At 48.2% G+C, this 24,806-nt stretch overlaps 1 protein-coding gene across 1 annotated transcript in view; it reads right to left on the bottom strand.

The window, feature by feature from the left end:
- The window catches only part of DNAH8 (dynein axonemal heavy chain 8), a 548,480-nt gene that overhangs the window by 450,378 nt on the left and 73,296 nt on the right, over window positions 1–24,806 (bottom strand). The window contains exons 14-15 of the mRNA XM_074989796.1: window positions 13,302–13,378; window positions 12,869–12,968 (exon numbers count right to left, since the gene is read on the bottom strand). Coding sequence (XP_074845897.1) covers window positions 12,869–12,968; window positions 13,302–13,378 — 177 coding nt within the window. The remainder of the gene's footprint in view (window positions 1–12,868; window positions 12,969–13,301; window positions 13,379–24,806) is intronic.

Genomic DNA, 24,806 nt, shown 5'->3' with positions numbered 1-24,806 from the left:
CCTGAGCCTGCGTGAGAAGGCCCGGCACTACTGGTAGGGGGAGTGATGGGTGGCATGACATGCGCAGAAGCAGAGGGAACCATTGCTGTCGGTCCCAAGTTGGGACTATGAGTATCATGTGTGCTCTCTCCCTTTTGGCTTTCTCTAAAACCTTGTGGATGAGTGTTGTGGGAGGGAACGCATAGAGTAGAGGACCCTTCCATGGCACCATGAAGGCGTCCCCCAAGGATCCCTGTCCTATGCCTGCTCTGTAGCAGTACTGAGGGCATTTCCTGTTGTTGTGAGTGGCAAACAAATCGATTTGGGGAAACCCCCATTTGTGAAACACTTGTTGGAGCAGGTCGGAACAGATCTGCCACTCGTGCGTGAGCGCAAAGCGTCTGCTGAGTTGGTCCGCCTTCACATTGTGGACACTCAGTAAGTATGAGGCTTTTAGGGTTATATGGTTGACAATGCACCAGTTCCACAACTGGACAGCCTCCGCACAGAGCGCGCGAGATCTGGCCCCTCCTTATCGGTTGATATAAAACATGGTGGAGGTGTTGTTGGTATTTATCTTGACTACTTTGCTGTGCAGGTATTTTCAAAAACATCTGCACGCATTGAACACGGCTCTGAGCTCTAGTATGTTTATGTGCAGTGTCTTTTCCGTGGGGGACCATAGCCCTTCAGTTACTTTGTTGCCGATGTGTGCTCCCCATCCCATGTGGGATGCATTTGTCGTGAGAAAAATGGTAATTTGTGGTTGGCGGTAGGGCACCCCTACTAGCAAGTTCTTGGGATCTGGCCACCATGCCAGTGACCTTCGTACCTCCGTTGTGGGCAATATTGCCCTGTGGATGGTATGGACTATTGGTTTGTAAATGCTCACCAACCAATGCTGCAGGCCTCGCATATGCAGCCTGGCATTCTGTACCACAAATGTGGTGGTCGCCATGTGACCCAACAGTTGCAGACATGTTAGGATTGGCACTGTGGGGCTGTACGTCATTACTTGTACCAGGGATTTGATGGCGTGGAAACGGGCATCAGGCAGATATACTCTTGATGTAATAGAGTCTACGCGTGCCCCTATAAACTCTATATTTTGCGTGGGCTCGGTCTTTGATTTCGAAAGGTTGATAACTAGGCCCAACGAGGCGAATGTGTTTGTAGTGATGCGCATCATGTATGGGACCTCTGCCTTCAAAGCCCCTTTCAGTAGGCAGTCGTCTAGGTATGGAAAAATGAAGACACCCTGCCTGTGTAGGTAAGCTGATACTACCACCAGCGTTTTGGTAAAAACTCTGGGCGCCGAAGAGAGACCAAACGGAAGCACTCTGTATTGGAAATGCTCCCTGCCTACTGTGAATTGGAGAAAACGTCTGTGTGCCGGGTGAATTGTCATATGAAAATACGCGTCCTGTAAGTTGAGGGCTGCAAACCAGTCTCCATTGTCCAGTGCTGTGATTATGGAGGCAATTGTAGTCATTCTGAAATGCTGTTTGAGCAAATACCGGTTGAGGTCCCATAAATCCAGGATTGGCCTCCAGCCTCCTGTCTTCTTCTCTGTTAGGAAGTATCATGAGTAGAAGCCTTTCCCTTGGAATTGTTCCAGAACTCTCTCCACCACCCCTATAAACATGAGATGGTCTACCTCCTGTTTTAACCTTGTCTCGTGAGAGGGGTCCTTGAAAAAGGACCTGGTGGGAGGTTTCGGTGGTGGTGGTGATTGGAAGGGGATCGTGTATCCCGTGGCTATAATCTCCAATACTCATTTGTCTGTAGTGATGTTTTGCCATTGAGAGTAGAACGGTTTGAGCCGATGGTGAAACATGTGCTGACATTGGCATTGAGAGATGGTCTTGATCTTGCAGTCCTCGACATACCCATCAAACTTGCTGTCTCAGGGCTTGCCGGGAGGGTGCGCGACCCTGCTGGTGGCGACGTCTAGGGGCCCTATACTGCTGCTGCTGTTGGTGGCACCCCGGTCATAACCCCGTTGATATTGTGTACACTGTGGTTGACAAGCGTAACGCCTTTGCTGTGGGTAAAACTTCTTCCTCCTGTACGGGGGGGTGTATGTACCCAGGGTCCTAAGTGTGGCTCTCGAGTCCTTGCTGGAGTGTAGGACCAAGTCAGTTGAATCTGCAAATAACCTTTGTCTATCAAATGGAAGATCTACGATTTTTGTTTGCAGATCTCAGGGAACACCGGACGTCTGAAGCCACAATTCCCTACACATTACCACTGCTGTGGCTATGGAACGTGCTTCCGTGTCCGCCGCATCCAGCGCAATCTGAACTCCTGCTCATGAGGCCGCGTAGCCCTCTTGGACGATTGCTTTGAGGACCGGTTTCTTATCCTCTGGAAGGAAATCCATGAGGGAGGTAAGTCTGGAATAATTGTCGAAGTTGTGGTTCGACAGGTGTGCGGCATAATTTGCCATTCGCAGTAGTAAGGTAGAGGAGGAATAGACCTTCCTGCCGAATAGGTCTAATTTCCTCGCATGCTTATGTGACCCTCCTGACTTATATTGGGGTGTCTTGGCTCTATGCTGTGATGATTCCACCACCAGGGAATTCGGCTGGGGATGGCTAAACAGGAATTCCATGCCTTTGGCTGGAACAAAGTATTTCTTATCCACCCTCTTATTCATGGGTGGGATGGAGGCCGGAGTCTGCCATATGTTGGTGGCTGATTCCATAATCGCTTCATCTAGTGGGATGGCGATCTTGGATGAAGCCGGGGGTCTCAAATTTTTTCAGTTTATGATGTTTTTCCTGCACCTCTGCTATTTGAATGTCCTGTGTTTGTGCTACCCTCTTGAACAATTCTTGGAATTGCTTAAGGTCGTCCGGGGGAGAGATATCCCCGGGGACAACCACCTCATCTGGGGAGGACAAAGAGGCATCGCTATGATATAGCTCCTCTAATTCCTCAGGTTCCTGACTCTGTTCGTATGCTTGCTCTTTTGAGGGTTCTGGAGGGGGGTCCAGGGCCTTTGGACCAATTTCCAGCTGGGAAAGCTGTGATCTTCCCCCAGGGTGAGACTGTGTGAAGGGGTATTGGTGAGGTGTGGATGGGGATCTACCCCCAGATCTGGACCCCCTGTGCCGGTGTCCCGTATGGTAAGGACGGCCATAACAACAGGGATAAGGGCCCGGTGATGGAGATCTGGACCACAACCGGAATGTGTACATATGGTGCCTAGAAGGGCATGACCTCTGAGATGACGTTGACAATGGCGGAGATACTCTGTGATAGTATTCATAGGGATCCCTGCTGGAGGTTGGTGAAAGTTGTCTGAGCCAGGGGGATGGTGGTTGAAGGAACGGGGATGGAGGTCTAAAGCAGGCTGTTGGCGTTGCTGCCCGGTGTATCTCGGGTGGAGAGCTAGGCGATAACGGCAACGCGATGATGTCCGGAGATGGGCTGCGGTGCCAGGTTTTGGCCTTTGCTTTTCCCCATTCCTGAGTAGCAGTTGCCGCGGTGCCGGGGACCTCAGCACCGTAGTCGGTGCCACGCTCGGTGCTGCTGCGCACGGTGCCGCGCGGGTAGCTTCCTCCAGCACCGTTGGACCCCATGCCGGGCACCCTCGCTCCGGTGCCGTCGGTGCCACGATGCTCGGTGCATGGGAGCCAGTGCCGCCGATTCCGGTGCCTGCGGGGCCCTCGGTGCCAACTGCTTAATGGTTGGAGGCCCTTGCACAGCTGCGTGTGCTGCGGTCTTCCCGCTATGAGCAGCCAACGGGTCAGGGCCCTGTGCTCCGCTCGTCCCACTCACGGATGTTACCGGCAGGGACTGAGCTGGGGAGAGCTTCTTCTTCTTTTGCACAGAGGAGGTTAGGGAAGCCGCCCTCCTCTTGTGCAACCCCAAGGGCCCTTCTTTGTGGGGCTTCTCTGATGGTCCAAGCTGGAGGACCTTATCAAATAGAATCATCTTCAGCCTCATTTCCCTGTCCTTTTGGGCTCTAGCTGTAAGCTTAGAGCAATGAGGACATTTTTGTGGAACATGCATCTCCCCAAGGCAACAAATACACTTGCTATGCCCATCTGAGGCAGGCATGGCCTCACGGCATGACTCACTTTTCTTAAACCCCAGCGAAGACATTGCCCGGGCGTTTAAGTCTTTGAATGTTAATAGAGCACTTAACAGCTACTCAGTCCAGGAACAGATAACGTTCGTGGCCTTAAGATAGCAGACCGCCTGAGGCGGCCACCTCTGTTCTTCTCCCCTCTTCTTTTTTTCTTTTTTTTTTTTAAACTATATACACATCTAACACAAACAACTTCAACGGTAATAACTAAACTAACAACTAATAACTATTAACAGTAAGTAAACACAGTTTTTATCTTTCTCAGGCATTGGAGTCCAGAGCGGATTCCATCTGCAGCCGTTGGCGGTTGAGAAGGAACTGGCGGGGACTGGATCGCGCACGTAACCGAAAGCATGCGAACAACCGACACGATTCGGCGCATGCGCAACCCGATGGAGACTGCTGGAAATTTCCAATCTGCAGCGCCAGGGCACACCCGACACCTACTGTGGAGCACCCACGGGGACCACTCGAAGAAGAACCATTATTACTGCACAAGATTAGTAACTTCCTCTTCTTCTTCGAGTGGCATCCCCATGAGCGCTCCACTCTGGGTGACTATAAAGCAGTAGTCAGTGTGGAGGTGAGTTTGGGGCTCAGTAACTACCACAGTAGGCAACACCGCTTGTCACACTTGGGCTGCGTCTACACGTGCACGCTACTTCGAAGTAGCGGCAGTAACTTCGAAATAGCGCCCGTCACGTCTACACGTGTTGGGCGCTATTTCGAAGTTGAAATCGATGTTAGGCGGCGAGACGTCGAAGTCGCTAACCCCATGAGCGGATGGGAATAGCGCCCTACTTCGACGTTCAACATCGAAGTAGGGACGTGTAGACGATCCGCGTCCCTCAACATCGAAATAGCGGGGTCCTCCATGGCGGCCATCAGCTGGGGGGTTGAGAGATACTCTCTCTCCAGCCCTTGCGGGGCTCTGTGGTCACCGTGGGCAGCAGCCCTTAGCCCAGGGCTTCTGGCTGCTGCTGCTGCAGCTGGGGGTCCGTGCTGCATATACAGGGTCTGCAACTAGTTGTTGGCTCTGTGTATCTTGCACTGTTTAATGAAAGTGTGTCTGGGAGGGGCCCTTTAAGGGAGCGACTTGCTGTTGAGTCCGCCCCGTGACCCTGTCTGCAGCTGTGCCTGGCTCCCTTATTTCGATGTGTGCTACTTTGGCGTGTAGACGTTCCCTTGCTGTGCCTATTTCGATGTTGGGCTGAGCAACGTCGAAGTTGAACATCGACGTTGCCAGCCCTGGAGGACGTGTAGACGTTATTCATCGAAATAGCCTATTTCGATGTCGCAACATCGAAATAAGCTATTTCGAAGTTGGGTGCACGTGTAGACGTAGCCTTGGATGGAGGAAGCAATGGAAGATGAGAGAGTGTTGGGCTGTGCAAACATGTTGCTGGAATACCACATGGCCGCCTTCCATATGTCCACAAGGGGTACGTTCTTGAGAAAGGTGGTAGCGGAGAAGACAGCCCATGTAGAGTGGGTGATGACAGTGCCCGAGAGTTCCCATCAATGAAGTGTGAATACAGGTGGAAATCCACTTAGACAGTTGCTGGCACGATACAGATAGGCCTATGGACCATTCCACACAGGACAGGAACAGCCTGGGAGATTTATGCCAAGATTTTGTGCAGCTGATGTAAAAAGCCACTGTCCAATGGACAGCCAAGGTATGCCATGCCACATGCATGGGATCAGAATACGGCTTTGGGAAAAAACATTGGAAAGGGAATAGGTCCATTGAGGTGAAATGGAGAGGGAACCTTGGGAAGAAACTTATGATGAGGGCAAAGAGTGACCCTATTCTTTGTAAACAAAGTATAAGGAGGTTCAGCCATGAGGGCAGCAAGCTCCGCAACCCTCCTGGCAGACATTATGGTGACTAAAAACAAGACCTTCATCCACAAATGAAGCCAGGAGCAGGTCGCCAGGGCCTCAAATGGTGGTTTCATGAAGCAGTTGAGAATGTGGTTAAGGTCCCACATAGGGACCAGAGGGCATACTTATGGATAGGTGTTTTCCAGGCCCATCAGAAAACATTTGGTGACAGGATGGGCAAGGAATGAGATCCCATCATCCACCCGGTGAAAAGCTGCCAGTGCCATGGCATGCACCTGGACCGTATAAAGGGCCAAGCCCAACTCACACAGATGCAGCAGGTAGTCAAGGAGAACTGGGAAAGGTGAAGTATGGGGAGGCATAGGATGATGGGTGTCCAGCCAATGAGCAAACCTCTTCCACTTGTAGAGGTAGGACTTATGTGTGGACTCACATCTGCTGTTAACAAGAACCCTTTTTACCCCTTCAGAGCATGCAACATTGGCATTCTGCATCAATGAAGTGGCCATGCATGGAGCTGTAGCTTGATCAGATCAGGATGAAGAGTATGGCTGAAGTCCTGGGAAAGAAGGTCACGGCGAGGAGGAAAGGGAATAGGTTAGTACTGCTGACATCCAATAAGGGTAAAGAAACCAAGTTTACCTAAGCCATACCAGGATTATCAGGATGAGGCAGGCTCACTTGAGTCTGACCTTGACCAGGAACTTGTGAATCAGGGGAAGAGGAGGAAATGAATAAAGGAGGGGTGCATCCCATGTGAAGAAGAAAGCATCCCCATGGGAGTGCCTGCCTAGACCCACTCTGGAGCAATACTGGTGATACTTTCTGTTGACTCGGGTAGCAAACAGGTCTATGCATGATTGCCCCAAGGCCGAAACATAAGATGGAGAGGTGATGTATTGATTTCCCACTCACGATGGTCACTGAATGAGCAGCTGAGAGTGTCTGCCATGATATTTAGCACCCTGGGTAGATATGAGGCAGTGGGGATGATGTGATGCCACATCCACAATTTTATGGCCTCCGCACTCAGGGATGGAGACTGAACCCTTCCTCAGTGGTTGATATAGTACATGCAGGTGGTGGTGTCTGTAAGGATATCGACCATCCTGTGCACCAGGTACCTGTGGAAGTGCTTGCTAGCCTAATAGACTGTCTGAAGCTCTAAGAGGTTGATGTAGAGCACCTGTTCGGTGAAGGACCATTTGCTCTGCATGATGCAAGAGCCCACATGGGCTCTCCAACCCATAAGGGAGGCATCATAGTAAGGGTGACTGATGGGAGCTGTTGGCAGAACACCACCCCAAGAAAAACATTGCCCAGACATGTCCACAACTGGAGAGAAGCAAGGACATGTGGTGGGATGACCACAGTTTTCATCAGTGGGTGCCTGGCAAGAGCATAGCACGTGGCCAGCCATGACTGAAGACAGCACATGTGACATCTGGCCAGTCTGACCACATATGTGGTAGCAGCCATGTGTCCCAGTAGCTTGAGGAATACATGCCCTATGATGGTGGGAGACAGATGTACCACCAAGTTGGGTCTGTGCAGGGCCTGAAACCTTTGCAGCAACAATGTGGCCCTGGAGGTTAGTGGTGTTTATGTGCACCCCGATGAACTTTAGGATCTGTTTGGTATGAAGCATGGATTTTTCATAGTTCATGTGGAAGCTGAGGCTCAACAATAGGTCCATGGTGACATGTAAAATTAGAGGGTCTCAATGAATGACGGACCTTTTATGAAACAACCATCCAGGTAGGGGAAGATAATGACCCTGTGTCAGTGCAGGTGGAAGGCTACAACAGCCAGAGTCTTTGAAAACACCCTGGGTGCAGTGGAGAGCCTGAATGGGAGGACTCGGTACTGATAATAATGGGGCCCCACCAAGAACCAAAATAAGCACCTACGCGCTGTGTGGATAGTGATGTGAAAGTAGGCGTCTTATAGGTTGAAAGCTGAGAGCCAATCATTTGTGGCCAAAGCTGGGATAATGTTTGCAAGAATCACCATCTTGAACTGTCGATAGAGAACATATTTGCTGAGCTTTCTGAGGTCAACAATAGGCCTCCATCCCCCTGGTTTCTTCTGCATTAGGAAGTACATGGACTAGAAATCCATGACCCAAAATTCCATGGGGGACAGGTTCTACAGCTCCCAGGTGAGGAGGTGTTGGACTTCTTGATTGAGAAGATGGTCATGAGAAAGGTTCCTGAAGAGGAATGAGGTAGGGGGGCAGGTAGGCATGGTAGAGATAAATGGGATAGAATACCCCCGGGCCACTAGCTCTACAACCCACTTGTCTGAAGTAATGGCAACCCAGCAGTGGACAAGGAGTGAAGACAGTAATGAAAAGGGTGATTCGTAGAGCATATGTTGGTTGGACCAGAAAGACCCCTGAGATTGTCAACCACAACCTCAAAACTGCTGCCTGGATGGTTGAGGGTGAGATGCCGAGGGCTGCTGTTGTTGCTGTTGGTCATCGTTGCTGGGACCTATATTGTTGGTGGGGCTCAAAATGTTGTTGATGTTGTTGCTGGAAATGCTTCCGTGGTCTTTGGTGGGGGAGTAGTGGGCCCGCTTGACCAGTGGCGTAAATGTGCTCAGCATACAAAGCATGGTGTGGGAATCCTTCGTGGAATGGAGGACCTCATCAGTCTTTTCAGCACACAGATGCAGCCTATCAAAGGAGAGGTCCTCCACTTTCTGTTGTAATTCCTTAGGAGCCTCCAACAGTTGAAGCCACGATGTACACCTCATGACCACAGTGGACGCCGTGACCTGGGCTGCTGTATCCACAACGTCCATTGCGGGCTGTTCAGGTGATGATATGCCCCTCGCAGATAACAATGATGACAGCCGGGCGTTGTTGTTCTGGCAAGGCCAGGATCAACTCTTGGAATTTAGAGTAGTTTAGGAGGTTGTAATTGGCCGGCATGGCTGCATAGTTGGCTGACAGATGAATAAACTTTACAACCCATAATGTCACATTTTTTGCTTAGCTTATCTTTGGGAGTGGAACAGAACAACTTGGTTTGTAGGGGGTATGGAGGCTGGCATTTGCCAAATAATGTTGGTGAGGTCTATAATGGCCTCGTACACAGGTAATGCCACTCAGGGTGAAAAAGGCAGCTGCAGGGTGTAGAGGAGCCTACATCGTTTACTAGGACCTCTTGCAGGTCTTTTCCCTGTGCTAGGGCCACCCTCCAGAAGAGATCCTGAAAAGCCTTAGAATCATCCAAAGGAGGCAGTGACACCATCAGTACCGCGTCATCTGGCGAGAACAAGAAGGGGTGCAAGGGGGATCCATGTCCGTCTTCTGACAAGGAGTTCTTGGTGCCAGAGCACTGGAATAGTGGATATGGTACCAATGTAGAAGGTGCTGCTGGGGGCGGGGGGGAGGCGGGGCGCGACGACGACAATCGCCTGAGGCAGTGAACAGTGCCAACAGTACATAGGAGTGGGGGGATGTGGCTTGCCATGAAGACCACTGCAGTGCCTGATTGTGATGACAAGAATGATGGTGCGTGAACCATGTTGGAAGCAGCTGCAGGTACACCATGTGCTCGGGCGCCTGCAGTTCTAACAGTGTGATATCTCCGTGGTGTCTCAGTCCAGTCTTCAAAGTCACATGGGCATAGGGAGATGTATCAGCCCTGGTGCTACACGGTGCCATGCCCAAAGGGTGTTGAGACCGGTGCTGCAATTTGGAGCAGTGCCACTTACACTCCACATTCAGCCCAGAAGGTAGTGTCTTGGCCTTAGAAGATCCCCTGCGCCCTGGGATTGAGGCAGCTACATCCGGCAGTGCCGATGGCGTCAGGGGTGCCAATGGCTTATGGGTCAGTTCCAACAGCACCCTTTTCATTGGTGCCAGCAAACACTGTGCTGGGGAAGCTGCAACAAATTTTTCTGATGGCATAGCCCCGTAAAGACAATGTTGGAGGCCAGGAACATGCAGGAGGCAGGGCGGATGCCGATCAAGACAGAGGAACATTTAGAGTCCATACCTTTGGTTTCCTGTGTCAAGTCTTTAGCAGGCAGCTGCTCCAGGGATGTGAGTTGAAGAGATTTCTGGTACAGGCTGGTTTTCAGCCTGTTGGCTCAGTCCTTTCTAGCCCTCACAGTAAGGCAGGAACAGTGGGTACAGGTCTGGGTTTGATGTTCCTCACCCAGCCATTTGATGCAGGAAGCATTGCCATCAGACCCTGGCATGGCTTCCCTGCAAGTGGCACACGGCTTAAAGCCCAGGGAAACCAGCATTGCAGTGAAACAGCAAAAAAAAAAAAAAAGAAAAAGAAAACCCTTACACTACTAAAACCTTTTTTTTCAATTAATTAATGTTAACCTAGCAGAAATGTAACACTTTAAAACTAACAAAAATCCTGATCTGATGAAGTGGATCTGTCCCACCAAAACTCATCACCAAATAAATCATTTTGTTAGTCTTTAAAGTGCTACATTTCTGTGGCTTTGTTTTGTTGGAGTACAGACTAACATGGCTACCTCTCTGTTAACGTTAACCTTAACAGGGATAAAAACTTGTCTAAAATATTTAACTACAGCGTAACTAAATATCAAATTTGTCTTCATTTCACAGAGAGGACGAAGCTCTATCTACAGCTGAGGACAGCAGAGAAGGAACTGAGGAGCCCGTGCCATGCACGCTATAGATAGCATGAGGAGATGCTTCTGCCCATGAACAGTGTGGGAAACCACAGCTATAGAAGACTCTCAGCACCAGTGCAAGGATGTATTGACACTCAGAGTGGAGCACTCAACAGGACACTACTCGAAGAAGAATCCTCTGTGACACTGGTGTTGGCATTTAGCTGGAGAAGAAAAACGTGCATCCCTCTGGTTGCAGGGAAGAGAGAGAGACCCAGCTCTTTATTACATCAAAGAATGTTAATGTATTTATTCTTTCTGTATTCTGTATAGTGCTGCACTAATCTCTGGTAATCTCTGATTAAGTATTTCCATTTGAGCCTGTTATTCAACAATACTGAATCATCAATAACTTGGGCACAAAACAGAACAGTACTGGTAGAAAGCATATATGGACCAATGGCTAACAAAAATCTCCTATGCCCTCCGTGCACACAATTTCCCATATTTCTGGTTGTGGGGAGTTTACATTCTCTTTTGCTCCAAAGCAGAGAAGCACAGAGGTCTTGTTTTCAGCATGGCTACATTACTGTGAAGTAATATCTGGCTCTACTCATATTCCACATTTTCTAGGATTGGAAAACTATGGATGGAATTACCTACACTCAATTCTCTCCTGAGAAGCATTTTTATTCAAAAATAGTTTGCTTTAAAACAATCAAAGAGCTAACTATTGACACTAATCTAATGGTACAAATACTCTCTGTACTGGATAACAGTTAACTTAATTAGACACCCACAGCCTGATTCTCATTTGCACCACTTAGTCAGGTGAAGGTGACAGATGTAAATATGAAATGGAATGGAAATATAATTTACTCCCACTCTAAAGACCTTTTACATTATCAGAGCAGTATAAAGTGACCTTGTATAACAAATAATTAGATTTATAAACCTCATTCTATAGCTAGATAAAAAATCTTTGACATCTGATGTGGTCTTGTGCTTGAACGGTTGATGTGTAAAATCAGGGACTGGTTATTGCTAAATGATTATGTATTTTCATGTTCCCAACCTAAGTAATGATAGTATAATTATTTGGTTTGTTTAAATTGTAAAATTTTCATGAAAGAGCATTCCCACAAATATGACAAAGTAAGGAATGTGGCTGCAGGAGCTCAGTCCTGCTGAAGGAATTTGAGGAATGTGTTCTTTATAGATCATTTACATGGAAATGGCAAAAAAAAAAAAAAAAAAACCCAGTCCAGTAGCACTTTAAAGACTAACAAAATAATTTATTAGGTGGTGAGCTTTTGTGGGATAGACCCACTTCTTCAGATCACAGCCATACCAGAATAGACTCAATATTTAAGGCACAGAGAACCAAAAATAGTTATCAAGGTTGACAAATCAGAAAAATTGTAATCAAGGTGGGCAAATCAGAAGAGAAGATGGGTGGTAGGATGGGGGGGAAGTCAAGAGTCAGATAAAACAAAGTGTGTAAAAGAGTCCTTGAAAAGGGCTAGGTAATTGACATCCCGCTTCAGACCATGTGTTAATGTGTCGAATTTGAATATAAAAGAGAGTTCCGCACTCTCTCTTTGTAGGCTATTCTTGAAGTTCCTTTTCAGTAAAATACAGACTTTCAGGTCATTAACAGAATGACCCACTCCATTAAAGTGCTGGCTGACTTGTGAGTTAAGAGCTTTTGGATGTCTGTTTTGTGTCCATTCATTCTTTGTCAAAGCGTGTTTACCGTTTGTCCTATATACAAAGTATGTGGGCAATGTTAGCACATGATGGCATATATGATGTTAGAAGAGGAACATAAGAATGTGCCCGTGATTCTGTGAATAACCTGGTTAGGTTCAGTGATGGTATCTCCAGAATAGATATGTGGACAAAGCTGGCAACGGGGCTTGTTGTAAGGAAAAGTTCCAGGACTGGTATGATTGTGTATAGCCTGTGGTTGCTGGTGATACTCCTCATAAGGTTGGGGGGTTGTCTGTAGGAGAGAACAGGACTGTCACCCAGGGCCTTCAGGCGTGTGGCATCCTGATTAAGGATGGGTTGTAGGTCTTTAATGATATGTTGCAGTGGTTTGAGTTGGGGGCTGTAGGTAAAGACCACTGGTGTTCTATTGGTTTTTTAGGCCTATCTTGAAGTAGCTGGTTTCTGGGTATTTGTCTGGCTCTGTCCATTTGTTTTTTTACTTCTCCTGGTGGGTAATTCAGGTTTATGAATGTCTGGTAGAGCTCCATGTACATTTAAATATTAGAGATTTCATTCTTGCACAATATTCCAAATATGTAATTACAGAAAAAAAAAAATTACCTTTTTAGTAGCTTCAAGTTCCGCTACATAATGGTGGAGAATAAGTCCAACAGTATGTGCTATTTCGTGCTGAAGACATGGCATATTCAGTTTCTGAAACCTATATTAGATTATAATGAAATTCAAAAATGAGAGTGTGTTCTTTTGAACAAAATAAGAGTGTCTCACCAGTTCTAATAGCCTAGGCTGGATATACAGGCAGTATACAAAAAACAGAATGTGACAAAAAGTGCTCAAACAATAAATCCTACACAAGCTTTTCTGGGATTTTCATGAAAATAAGAAACAGAGGAATTTTGAAAGTACGTTTGAAAGCCTATTTTTCTAAGTTTGCACAGTCCATAAAGACACAAATACATTATGTTAGACTAGGTCCCTTGTTTTGAAATTAACACTTTTGTTTAAAATGTTTTGCAAGCATAACTCTCATTACCTTTGAAGTAGCTGAAGCGAATGCTGTGAAGACAAAATTCTTCCAAAACAAGTATTCATAAATGTCTGTATCTGCACCTAAGACAAAGATGTGTATTTTAAGATATATTACATTTTATGGACCTAATTAATGACTAATAATTTACATATCTATGTATTAATTTACTATACTTTTCCTATAAGTTTAATATATATGTTTAATAAGAGTATTTTGCAATACATGTACCTTCTTAGTGTAATAAAAAGCCACAGAAAGACCATTATGACAATGTAGAAAGAGAAAAGAAGTTCATGACTAGAAATCATTAATGCTTCTATGCAGTTTTAAATCATACATGTATGGCATATATGTGTGTGTTCAACTCAGACATAATTTGCTCTGAATATTTTCTGAGTATTTTTGATAGCAGAAATTGTAAAAGACAGTTTACCTGTTTTGTAACTGGTGTTCTTCGAGATGTGTTGCTCATGTCCATTCCAAGTTGGGTGTTTGCTGGCGCATGCCCAATTGCCACAAGCTTTTTGCCCTAGCCACTAGCCATAGGTTCGGTGCGGTGCCCCCTGGAGTGGCACCTATATGGCAACCCACATATGCACTGCCCAGCCCGCCCCCCATTCAGTTCCTTCTTGCCAGCTACTCCAACAGTGGGGAAGGCAGGAGAGTTTTGGAATGGGCATGAGCAACACATCTTGAAGAACACCAGCTACAAAACAGGTAACTGTCTTTTCTTCTTCGAGTGATTGCTCATGTGCATTCCAATTTGGGTGAATACAAGCCAAAGCCAAGGTGGTGGGGTCGGAGCCCTGACAGTGTTACGTGCTGTAAATGTATGAATCGAGGACCAGGTAGCTGCCCTACAGATGTCCTGGATAGGAACCCTGGCCAAGTATGCCATTGAGGAAGTCTGTGTTGTGGTAGAGTGGGCTCTGATCAGGGGAGCGGGCACCCCCACGAGCTTGTAACATTCTTTGATACAGGCCACTATCCAGGAGAAGATCTGCTGGGAAGAGACCGGAAGACCCTTCATCCTGTCTGCTATCACAACAGACAGCTGTTGAGACTTTCTGAAGGGTCTGGTCCTGTCCATATAGAAAGCCAGTGCCCTCCGAACATCCGAAGTATGTAAACTTTGCTCCCTAGGGGAAGCATGAGGCTTTGGGTAAAAAAACGGTAGGGCAATGTCCTGGTTGACGTGAAAGGGGGAGACCACCTTCGGCAGAAACACTGGGTGGGGTCTAAGCCTGATCTTATCCTTGCAGAACACCACACAGAGCGGGTCCACTGTCAAAGCCCTTAGTTCCGACACCCTCCTGGTTCAGGTAATGGCCAACAATTATGCCATTTTGTAACTGAGAAATAAGAGGAAGAAGGAGACAAGCGGTTCAAAAGGGGCCCCCATAACCTTTGACAATACTTGATTGAGGTCCCACACTGGCAGAGGGGGTCACACCTGTGGCTTAACCCTCTCGACACCCTTCATGAACCTTTTTACCACAGGGTCTGAAAAGAGTGAAGATAACCCTGTCCCAGGGCGAAAGGCTAAAATGGCTGCTAAGTGCACCTTGATAGAGGATAGTGACAACCTCTTCTGGCTCAAGGACAACCAGTAGTCCAGAAGAATCAGTTTCAGAGCCTGACCCAGGGATAATCCCTTCTGAGCCCCCCAGATAGAAAAATCTTTTCCATTTGGCTATATATGTTGCCCTTGTGGAGGGAGTCCTGCTGTTTAACAACACGTCTTTCACAGGCTCTGAACAAAAGAGCTCCACCGCCCTTAGCCATGGAGCTTACACGCTGTGAGATGTAGCATTTGGAGATTGGGGTGCTGCAGTCTCCCCTCCTCCTGAGTCAACAGGTCCGGGCATAATGGAAGTGCCTTTGGGTCGCAGACATACTGCTCTGAGAGGGTCAAGTACCGGTGTTGTCGAGCCCTAGCAGGGGCCACCACAATGACCGATGCCTGGTCTGACCAAATTTTGAATAAGGTCCAGTGAATGACACCAGAGGGAAGGCATACAGCAGAGAGCCTGACCAGTGGATGCTGAAGGCATCTGTCCAGGAGCCCGGGCTTCAATTCTGGTAAGAGCAGAACATCCGCCACTTCGCCTTGAGATGGGTGGTAAATAGGTCTACCTGGGGACATCCCCACTTCTGGAAAATTAAATGCAGCACTTCCAGATGTAGGGACCACTCGTGGTCCATGAAGGACCTGCTGAGATGGTCCTCCAGGAAGTTGTGGGCCCCAGGTATGTAATAGCTTTCAGAAGAACTTGATGCTGAATGCAGAACTCCCGGGCTGCGTCTACACATGCACGCTACTTCGAAGTAGCGGCAGTAACTTCGAAATAGCGCCCGTCACGTCTACACGTGTTGGGCGCTATTTCGAAGTTGAAATCGACGTTAGGCGGCGAGACGTCGAAGTCGCTATCCCCATGAGCGGATGGGAATAGCGCCCTACTTCGACGTTCAACATCGAAGTAGGGACGTGTAGACGATCCGCGTCCCGCAACATCGAAATAGCGGGGTCCTCCATGGCGGCCATCAGCTGGGGGGTTGAGAGATACTCTCTCTCCAGCCCTTGCGGGGCTCTGTGGTCACCGTGGGCAGCAGCCCTTAGCCCAGGGCTTCTGGCTGCTGCTGCTGCAGCTGGGGGTCCGTGCTGTATATACAGGGTCTGCAACTAGTTGTTGGCTCTGTGTATCTTGCACTGTTTAATGAAAGTGTGTCTGGGAGGGGCCCTTTAAGGGAGCGGCTTGCTGTTGAGTCCGCCCCGTGACCCTGTCTGCAGCTGTGCCTGGCTCCCTTATTTCGATGTGTGCTACTTTGGCGTGTAGACGTTCCCTCGTTGTGCCTATTTCGATGTTGGGCTGAGCAACGTCGAAGTTGAACATCGACGTTGCCAGCCCTGGAGGACGTGTAGACGTTATTCATCGAAATAGCCTATTTCGATGTCGCAACATCGAAATAAGCTATTTCGAAGTTGGGTGCACGTGTAGACGTAGCCCCGGAGTGCAATGGCCTTGTGACATAGGGGAGAGGATTGTGTGCCTCCTTTCTTGTTTATATAATACATGGCTGTGACATTGTCTGTACTCACAGCAACACGCTGACCCCTTAAATTGCTTTGAAACACCTCGCATGCAAACCTTATGGCTCCGAGTTCTCAAACATTTATGTGGAGCCGAGCGTCATCCTTGCTTCAGAGGGCCTGGGTCCAGTGCTCCCCCAAATGCACCTCTCCCCCCACAGTCTGAGGCGGCCGTGACTAGAGAGAGGGAGGGATGTGGAGGATTGAAGGGCACTCCTGTGCGGACCAACCAAATGTCCAGCCACCAGTGTAGTGTCAATAGCACTCATGGAGAGACTATCACTAATGCATCTATGTTGTCTCTGAAGGGCCAGGCAAGCCACAGCTGGAAGGGATGCATTAACCTATCATCCAGGTAGGGAAAGAGGTGCACCCCTTGCCTGAGCAGGAAGGCTGCCACCAGTGCCATGCATTTGGTGAAGACCCTCAGGGCAGAGGAGAGACTAAACGGAAGGACTGTGAACTGATAATTGTCCTTCCCCACCACGAATCAGAGGAACCTCCTGTGTGGCAGATAAATCTCTATGGGGAAATATGCCTCCTGTAAGTCGGGAGAGGCAAACCAGTCCCCTCATTCCAGCATTGGAATAATTAGGCCCAGGAATATCATATGAAACCTTATCTTTTTCACGAATTTGTTTAGGTTTCGCAGGTCCAAAATGGGCCTTAGCCCTCACTTTTGCCTTCAGGATTAGGAAATAACAGGAGTAAAACCCCTGTACCCAAAATTGTTGGGGAACCCTTTCTATAGCCCCCCACTGAAGGAGGGACTGTACCTCTTGGCTGAGCAGAATCTTGTGACAGGGTCCCTGAAGATGGACGGGGAGGGAGGGTGAGAAGGGGGATACATAGAAAATTGGATAGTGTATCCCATTTCTACCGTGTGTAGGACTCACTGGTCTGATGTTATGCTGCACCAGGCATGGTAGAAGGGGGATAGGCCGGTGGGGGTGACCAGTTTGTTGCTTCCGACCACACCATCAAAATTGTTGCTTAGACTCTGGCAAGGGTTTTAGGTGACTGGCCCTGAGTCTGTTGGTCCTGATGTCTCCTATTGGAGCAGCCCTGCCTCCTATTGGTATCCTGGTGTTGTTGCAGGCATTATCTAAACTGAGGCCTAGGGGTGAAGTGCTGCCGTTGAGTCGCAGGGGTGTGCAGGCCAAGGGAGCGTAAGGTAGCCTCGAGTATTTCAGGCTGTGTAGCCTTTTATTTGCCTTTTCATAAAACAGGGATGGCTCCTTGAAGGGAATGTGTTGGATAGTCTGTTGGACCTCACAGGGGAGACCTGAGACTTGTAGCCATGCTCCCCTTTACATGGCTATCCCAGAGGCCACGACCGTAGTGGCAGCTTCTGCTATATCCAGCACAGCCTGAAGTGCTGTCCTAGATATGAGCTTATGTTCATCTACCATAGCATTAAAGTCAGTTTTGCTCTCTGGTGGAAGTAGCTCCAAGAAGCAGGATAAGGAGCTGGCCGTACAATATGCATATCTGCTAACAAGAGCCTGCTGGTTAGCAATCCTTAATTGAAGGCATCCATTCAAATAAAACTTCCTGCCATCTAAGTCTAGGCACCTGGCCTCTCTGTTTTTAGGGGAAGAGCCTTGAAACCCCTCTCTCCCTATTAGGGCATCCACAACAAGGGAGTCGGGGAAGTGTGGGTAAAAAGGTGTTCATTGTCCTGAGCAGGAACAAAGTACCTGCATTCATTCCTTCTAGCCATGGGTAGTGCAGAGGCCAGGATCTGCCATCATCTTTGCCGTACTGGCAATTGTTCTAATAATGGGAAGTGCCATCCTGGTGGGCCCAGATGGTGAGACAATATCTGTCACTGGGTCCATTTCATCCCTGACTTCCTCTGCCTGCACACCCAGGCCCTGGGCTACCCTGCATAGTGATTGCTGGTATGCCCTGCCATCCTCCACCACTGGGCATGCTGAAGACCCAGCCAAAGCCCAGCCTGGGAGGATGAGGACGATACCCCTGCACCATCCATGGCCACTGACGTGGGGGGAGTTCAAGTTCCCCTGTTTGAGTCCCAGCACCATGGTCTGCGGTACTGTGCTCAGTGCCTGGGGTGGAGCACCCCATAATAGTGTGGGCTGCCTTGTAGGCATGCTAGGGTAGTTTGGCACCTGGGATGGCACCCGGCCCACTGGTGCCATCACCGATGGTGCCATGAATCCTAGTGCCTGCAAAAATGGTGCTCAAAGTTGAGTCAGTGCTAACTGTGACAGTGCTCGTATCGGTGCTAAGCTCACCAAAGGGACCTCTGGCACTGTTGGCCCCTGAGGTTGTTCCTGTGGAGGCACCCCCAATGATGCTATCAGTGCCGCCCTCAGTACCTGGGAAGTGCCAGGCACCCTAGTAGAGAGTTCCACAGCCTGCCCTTGTTTTGCATGGACTGCCCACGGGGTCCAAAAGGGCCACTGGGGTGCACCCTGGGAGGACGCACGCCAATCCCCATCTGCACGGTGGCGAGTCTGGTGCCAATGTCCACTGCAGTGCGACGACCTTATACTTCCACTTCTAACTGAGCTGGAGTAATAAGAGTCAGACTCAAACACTGACTCTGATGTTGAAGACCACAGCGGTGCAACAGGGCTCCTGGTGTATGTTGACTCCCGTGTCCCTTGCAGCACGTGATACAGAGAGCCGACTAGGGTCACCAAAGACATGCCTTGCGGGGGCTAGTTGGGTGCCAGGAACCGTGCTGGTGCCCCTGTGATCTGTGCTGGCACCTGCACCTGGGACGGGTGCTCCAGCGGTGATGAGGACTCCTGGAGCGGCATCAGTCCCAGCACCGTAATCTGTAAAAGGCCCTGTGCAGCATTGAATGCCTATGGGGTTAAGGGCAGCCTCGGACAGCGCAGACTCCCACCTCGTGCCAGCATCAATGCCTATGCTGCATGACCCAGCTCATGGTGCGATCTGGCAGATGCCTTGGAGGGTTCTCTGTGTTTAACCCTTTCATGGGACTAGCCCCGTTCTTGCCTCTTTTTCTTGTGAGGCACCAGGGACTAGTTTCTGTGCTCCCTTGAAGTGCTAGGCGCCGATTCCTGGTCCCGACGTCGGGAGCTTTCTGATGGCACTGACGGTGCCAGAGTGCTCTGCACCGATGAGTCATTGCTCTGAGCTTCCGCAGGGGAAATGTCTGGGCATAAGGCCACCTCCATCAGTAAAACTTCTAAACATCTCACTGGCTACGTCTACACGTGAAGCCTATATCGAAGTAGCCTATTTCGATGTGGTGACATCGAAATAGGCTATTTCCATGAATAGCGTCTACACGTCCTCCAGGGCCGGCAACGTCGATGTTCAACTTCGACGTTGCGCAGCACCACATCGAAATAGGCACTGCGAGGGAACGTCTACACGCCAAAGTAGCACACATCGAAATAAGGGTGCCAGGCACAGCTGCAGACAGGGTCACAGGGCGGACTCAACAGCAAGCCGCTCCCTTAAAGGGCCCCTCCCAGACACAGTTGCACTAAACAACATGATACACAGAGCCTACAACTGGTTGCAGACCCTGTGCCTGCAGCATGGATCCCCAGCTGACGCAGCAGCAGCCAGAAGCCCTGGGCTAAGGGCTGCTGTCCACAGTGACCATAGAGCCCCGCAGGGGCTGGAGAGATAGCATCTCTCAACCCCTCAGCTGATGGCCGCTATGGCGGACCCCGCTATTTCGAACTTGCGGGACGCGCAACGACTACACGGTCCCTACTTCGACGTTGAACGTCTAAGTAGGGCACTATTCCTATCCCCTCATGGGGTTAGCGACTTCGACGTCTCGCTGCCTAACGTCGAAGTTAACTTCGAAATAGCGCCCGGCGCTTGTAGCCGTGACGGGCGCTATTTCGAAGTTAGCGCCGCTACTTCGAAGTAGCGTGCACATGTAGACACGGCTAAGAAGCGAGAGAGCTCCAGCAACCGACAGCGCAGCAAGAAGGAACTGAGAAGCGGGCAGGTCAGGCGGTGCATATATGGGTCGCCATACAGGTGCCACTCCAGGGTGCACTGCACTGACCCTATGGCTACTAAGGCAAAAAGCTTGCAGCAACTGGGCATGCGCCAGCACACAGCCAACTTGAAATGCACATGAGCAATCACTTGAAGAAGAAGAAGAACAGTTGCTCCAAAGGTGAATTATTAAAAAATAGATTACACCTCCTGGGCCCATGCTCCTAATCTACGACTGGAAGTGCAACATAGGTCTTCTGGATCTCAGAGCTCTGATCCCAAAGACTGCTAAAACTCAACTGATACAAAGCCAAGTCCAAGTTTATTAGCAATAACAACAGCAAAAGCAGACATAAACCTTATTTACAAACTGAGTTCCCTTGCAAAGTTATGTCTAGACAGTGTCCTAACCTCAAAATAAATTACGCAATTTGTACTACGCAGCTTATTTTGAGTAGACTTCAAAATTGGCTGTTTTGGCATGTGGCACTTTCTAAATGGCCCACATACTGAATAAAAGCCCTATTTCGAGGCATCTCTGTACTCCTCATGAAATGAAATGAAGAGTACAGGGATGTCAGAATAGCATGACTGTTATGTCTAAAACTGTTTTGATACAACGGGTGCACTGCGTGGACACGGGCAGCTATTTCAGGATACCTTGGTCTGAAGAAGTGGGTCTGTCCCACGAAAGCTCATCACCAAATAAATCATTTTGTTAGTCTTTAAAGTGCTACATTTCTGCTACTTTGTTTTCGTTGAGTACCAACTAACATGGCTACCTCTCTGTTACTATTCAGAATACCTTAGTAAGCCTAAGCTACAACAAAACTCGGGTAACTTTTAGGAATTTAGGCAGTTAACTCTGCCGGCAGCCAGCCTCACCTGAACAGAGCAGCATCTTGGATATTGCAGATATCCAATATAGGGATATTTCTCTAAAAAGTCACAGAAGGAAACCAATTTCTCAGAATGAGCTGAAAACTTACATGGAAGTAAGGTAACAAAACAAAACAGCAGTCATGTAGCACTTTAAAGACTAACAAAATGATTTATTAAGTAATGATCTCGGTGATGAGCTTTTGTGGGACAGACCCACTTCTACAGATCTATATAATTTCCAATCTAGACCCAAATATATAGCACTGAAGTCCAAAAACCTTGCAGTAAAAACTCACAAATCAAGTACATGAACTGAAGGAGCGGAGTGAGGGGTGGATGACGTTAAGTGTCTTGCCTAAGATCATTACAAACATCAAAGGAAGGGAAGCAGCCCTTGTAATGCCTGAGATAGTTGTTGCCTTTGTTCATTCCAAGAGTTAATGTGTTGAATTTGAATATGAAGCCCAGTTCACAAATCTCCCTATGTAATCTGTTTTTAAAGTCTCTTCCTTGTAAGATACATATTCTCAGGTCTTTAAGAGAATGGCACACTACACTGAAATGCTCACTGACCAGCTTATGTGTATTGAGATTCCTGATGTCTCCTCTGTGTCCAGTCACTCTTTGGTGAAGTGTTTGCCTGGTTTGTACAATGTACATTAACTTGATCCATTGATATCTACTCCCTGGGAACAGATATCCAGACACTTCAATAAGCACCTAATAGTAGCTCTACCTAGGTCAGTGATGGGCAATTTGTGGCCTACAGGCCACAGGCATAGGCCTACAGGCCACTTCTGGCCCACACACCCCCATATGCCCCCTACCTCACACATGCCTCTCACACACTAGGACACTGTAGCCATCCATTTCCTACTTCTTCACCACCCTCTCAGCATTTTTGGTGCATCATGAATCAGCTGCTCGTGGCTGTTCAAGCTCTGTGAGGAAACTGGGGAGCACGGATGGAACTTGAATCAGCAGATTCATGGCACTCCAAAAGTGCTGGGAGGGATGGGTAGGAGTAAGAACTGTGGAGCTCCAGTGCCCCAGTACATGAGAGGTACTGAGGAGGTGGGCAGATAGAAAGTGCATGGGCAACAGGTAGAAACACAGTGGATTGGCGACCACAGGTTGCCCATGCAGCCCACTGAGATGAAGAATGACCAATCATGTGACACACTCACCAATCTTGGTTACCCAACACTGATCTAGGGTGTATTTCCCCAATTTGTAAATGAGAAGGCCAGGAAAGACAACTATAAACTTTACTGAAGTCTAGATATACCACATCTACACTTTCCCCTTTATCCACAAGGCTAGTTAGCCTCTCAAAAAAGCTATCAGGCTGGGTTGACAAGATCTGTTCTTGAAAAATCCATGCCTACTGTTAGTTGACACCTTAATTATTTGCTTCATTATCTTTCCTAGTACTAGCTGATTGTTCTGTAATTCCCTGGACTGCCCATATTTCTTTTTTTAAGGATGAGCACAATATTTGCCTTTTTCCAGTCATCTGGAATCTCTCCCATCTTCTATAACTTTTCAAAGACACTAGCTAATGGCTCAGATAGCTTCTCAGTAAGCTCACTGAGTATTCTAGGATGCATTTCTCATCTGGCCCTGCTGACTCAAAGACATCTAACTTGTCTAATTTTTAGTTAGTTCTTACCCTATTTTAGCTTCTGAACGCATCCCATTTTCAATGCCATTCACTATGTTAGGCATCCAATCACCACCAACCTTCTTGGTAAAAAACGAGCCAAAAAAGTCATTAAGTATCTCTGCCATTTCTGCATTAGTTGTTTTTGTTTCTCCTTTTTCATTAAGAAGCCTATCCTGTTGTTGGTCTTCCTCTTGCTTCTCATATAGCTATAGAGTGTTTTCTTGTTACCCTTTGGCTGCGTCTACACTAGCCCAAAACTTCGAAGTGGCCATGCAAATGGCCATTTCGAAGTTTACTAATGAAGTGTTGAAATACATATTCAGCGCCTCATTAGAATGCTGGCAGCCATGGCACTTCAAAATTGCCACAGCTCGCCGCCATGCAAGTCATCCAGACGGGTCTTCTTTTCAAACAGACCCCAGCAACTTCAAAATCCCCTTATTCCTATCTGCTATTAGGAATAAGGGGATTTCAAAGTTGCCGGGGTCCTTTCAAAATGGAGCCCTGTCTGGATGAGCTGTGTGGCAATGAGCCGCATCAATTTCGAAGTGCCGCGGCTGCCGGCATTCTAATGAAGCGCTGAATATGTATTTCAGCGTGTAGAAAAATCCTCCTCTGAGGTGATTTATATGTCCCTGTCCATGGGCTGTGGTGTTTGTGTGACTGTCCTGCATCCTGACCAAACAACCTTAAAACTAAGCATTTAAATTGAAAAATCTGCTTTGTTAGCAGCGATGACATATTTCCCTATCAAACTGCATCAAAATTGTACAAAAAACTAAAAAGAATTACTTCAAAAAAACATGTTTAATTCAATGTATGGGTTAGGTTTACATAAGTGTATAGGGATGGCCGTTGGCCAGTGAGAGTTGATATTAACATTTATTAGGCTATACATATTCATGAGGTTTTAGTTGGAAATTCTGTTAGATGATAGGCTAGTTTTGGATCCTTAATTAATATTCATGAGAGACTGCGTCCTGGTTGCCGGGGCAACGAAGGCGCGGACCTGGCACCCTGCGGTGTTCAACTAGGTCCACCCCAGCTCCATAAATTCAGGAGCGCACCCCGCAGCCAGTCAGTCCGCGGAAGACCGTCGACGGCGTCGGACCAAGAAAGAAGATCAAGAGCTGGACTGTGTTAAGAGCTGGACTGTGCTCGGAGCTGAAATCACGAAGAGGCGCAAGATTGCCAGAACCAGACCCGCATGTCAATCATCGTACCAAAGCCGCCACGGGACGTAGAAGAGCTCCAGCCCATTGCAAACCAACGAAAGGCTCCGGCGTTTCTTTCCGGAGGACCTCACTGGCAGAAGCCGCCGCTGCCATAGGTGGCGCTCTGCACGGCTAGGTTGCAGCAGCGTTCCTGCCCTTTCCGCTATCGACCACTGCCTTTGGCCGGTGGCAGAAACAAAGGCCGTCCCTTTTCCAGGAGGGTTTTTTGTTGTACCACGTTGGTTTTTTCCCTCCTGCGGTTGTTTTCTCTCCCTCTCTTTCTGTCTGGCCTGTCGTGGCAGCCGTATAAGCGCGCCTGTGAGGCCATCCTTTCACAGCTCGCGTTGAGACCTGCGGCCCCGGAGGCCGGAAACAGAGCAGGCAAAGAGAGGTACCAACAACAAAAGCCTATTAGGCCCAAAACTAGTGTTAGTGTTAAAATGAGTAACTGGATGTGTGTTTTCTACTGTTTATATTGTTTATTCGTCTGTTGTTATTTATGTTAAATAGCTAGATGGATATAGGATTTATATTCTTTTTACTTTGTTTATTGTTCTTATTACCAGGGTTAAAATTTATGGTATTTTACTGTTATTTCATTGTTAAAAGATCAAAAGATACTGTAGAGGTTTAGATAAGACTGGGACTGCCCCAGAACTTATGCGCGCACTTATATTTTGTTACCCTATGTC

The sequence above is a fragment of the Carettochelys insculpta genome, chromosome 3 (genome assembly GCF_033958435.1).
Source record: "Carettochelys insculpta isolate YL-2023 chromosome 3, ASM3395843v1, whole genome shotgun sequence".
Classification (NCBI taxonomy): domain Eukaryota; kingdom Metazoa; phylum Chordata; order Testudines; family Carettochelyidae; genus Carettochelys; species Carettochelys insculpta.
The sequence above is the reverse complement of the archived record's forward strand: the minus strand, read 5'-3'. Positions and strand labels throughout refer to the sequence as shown.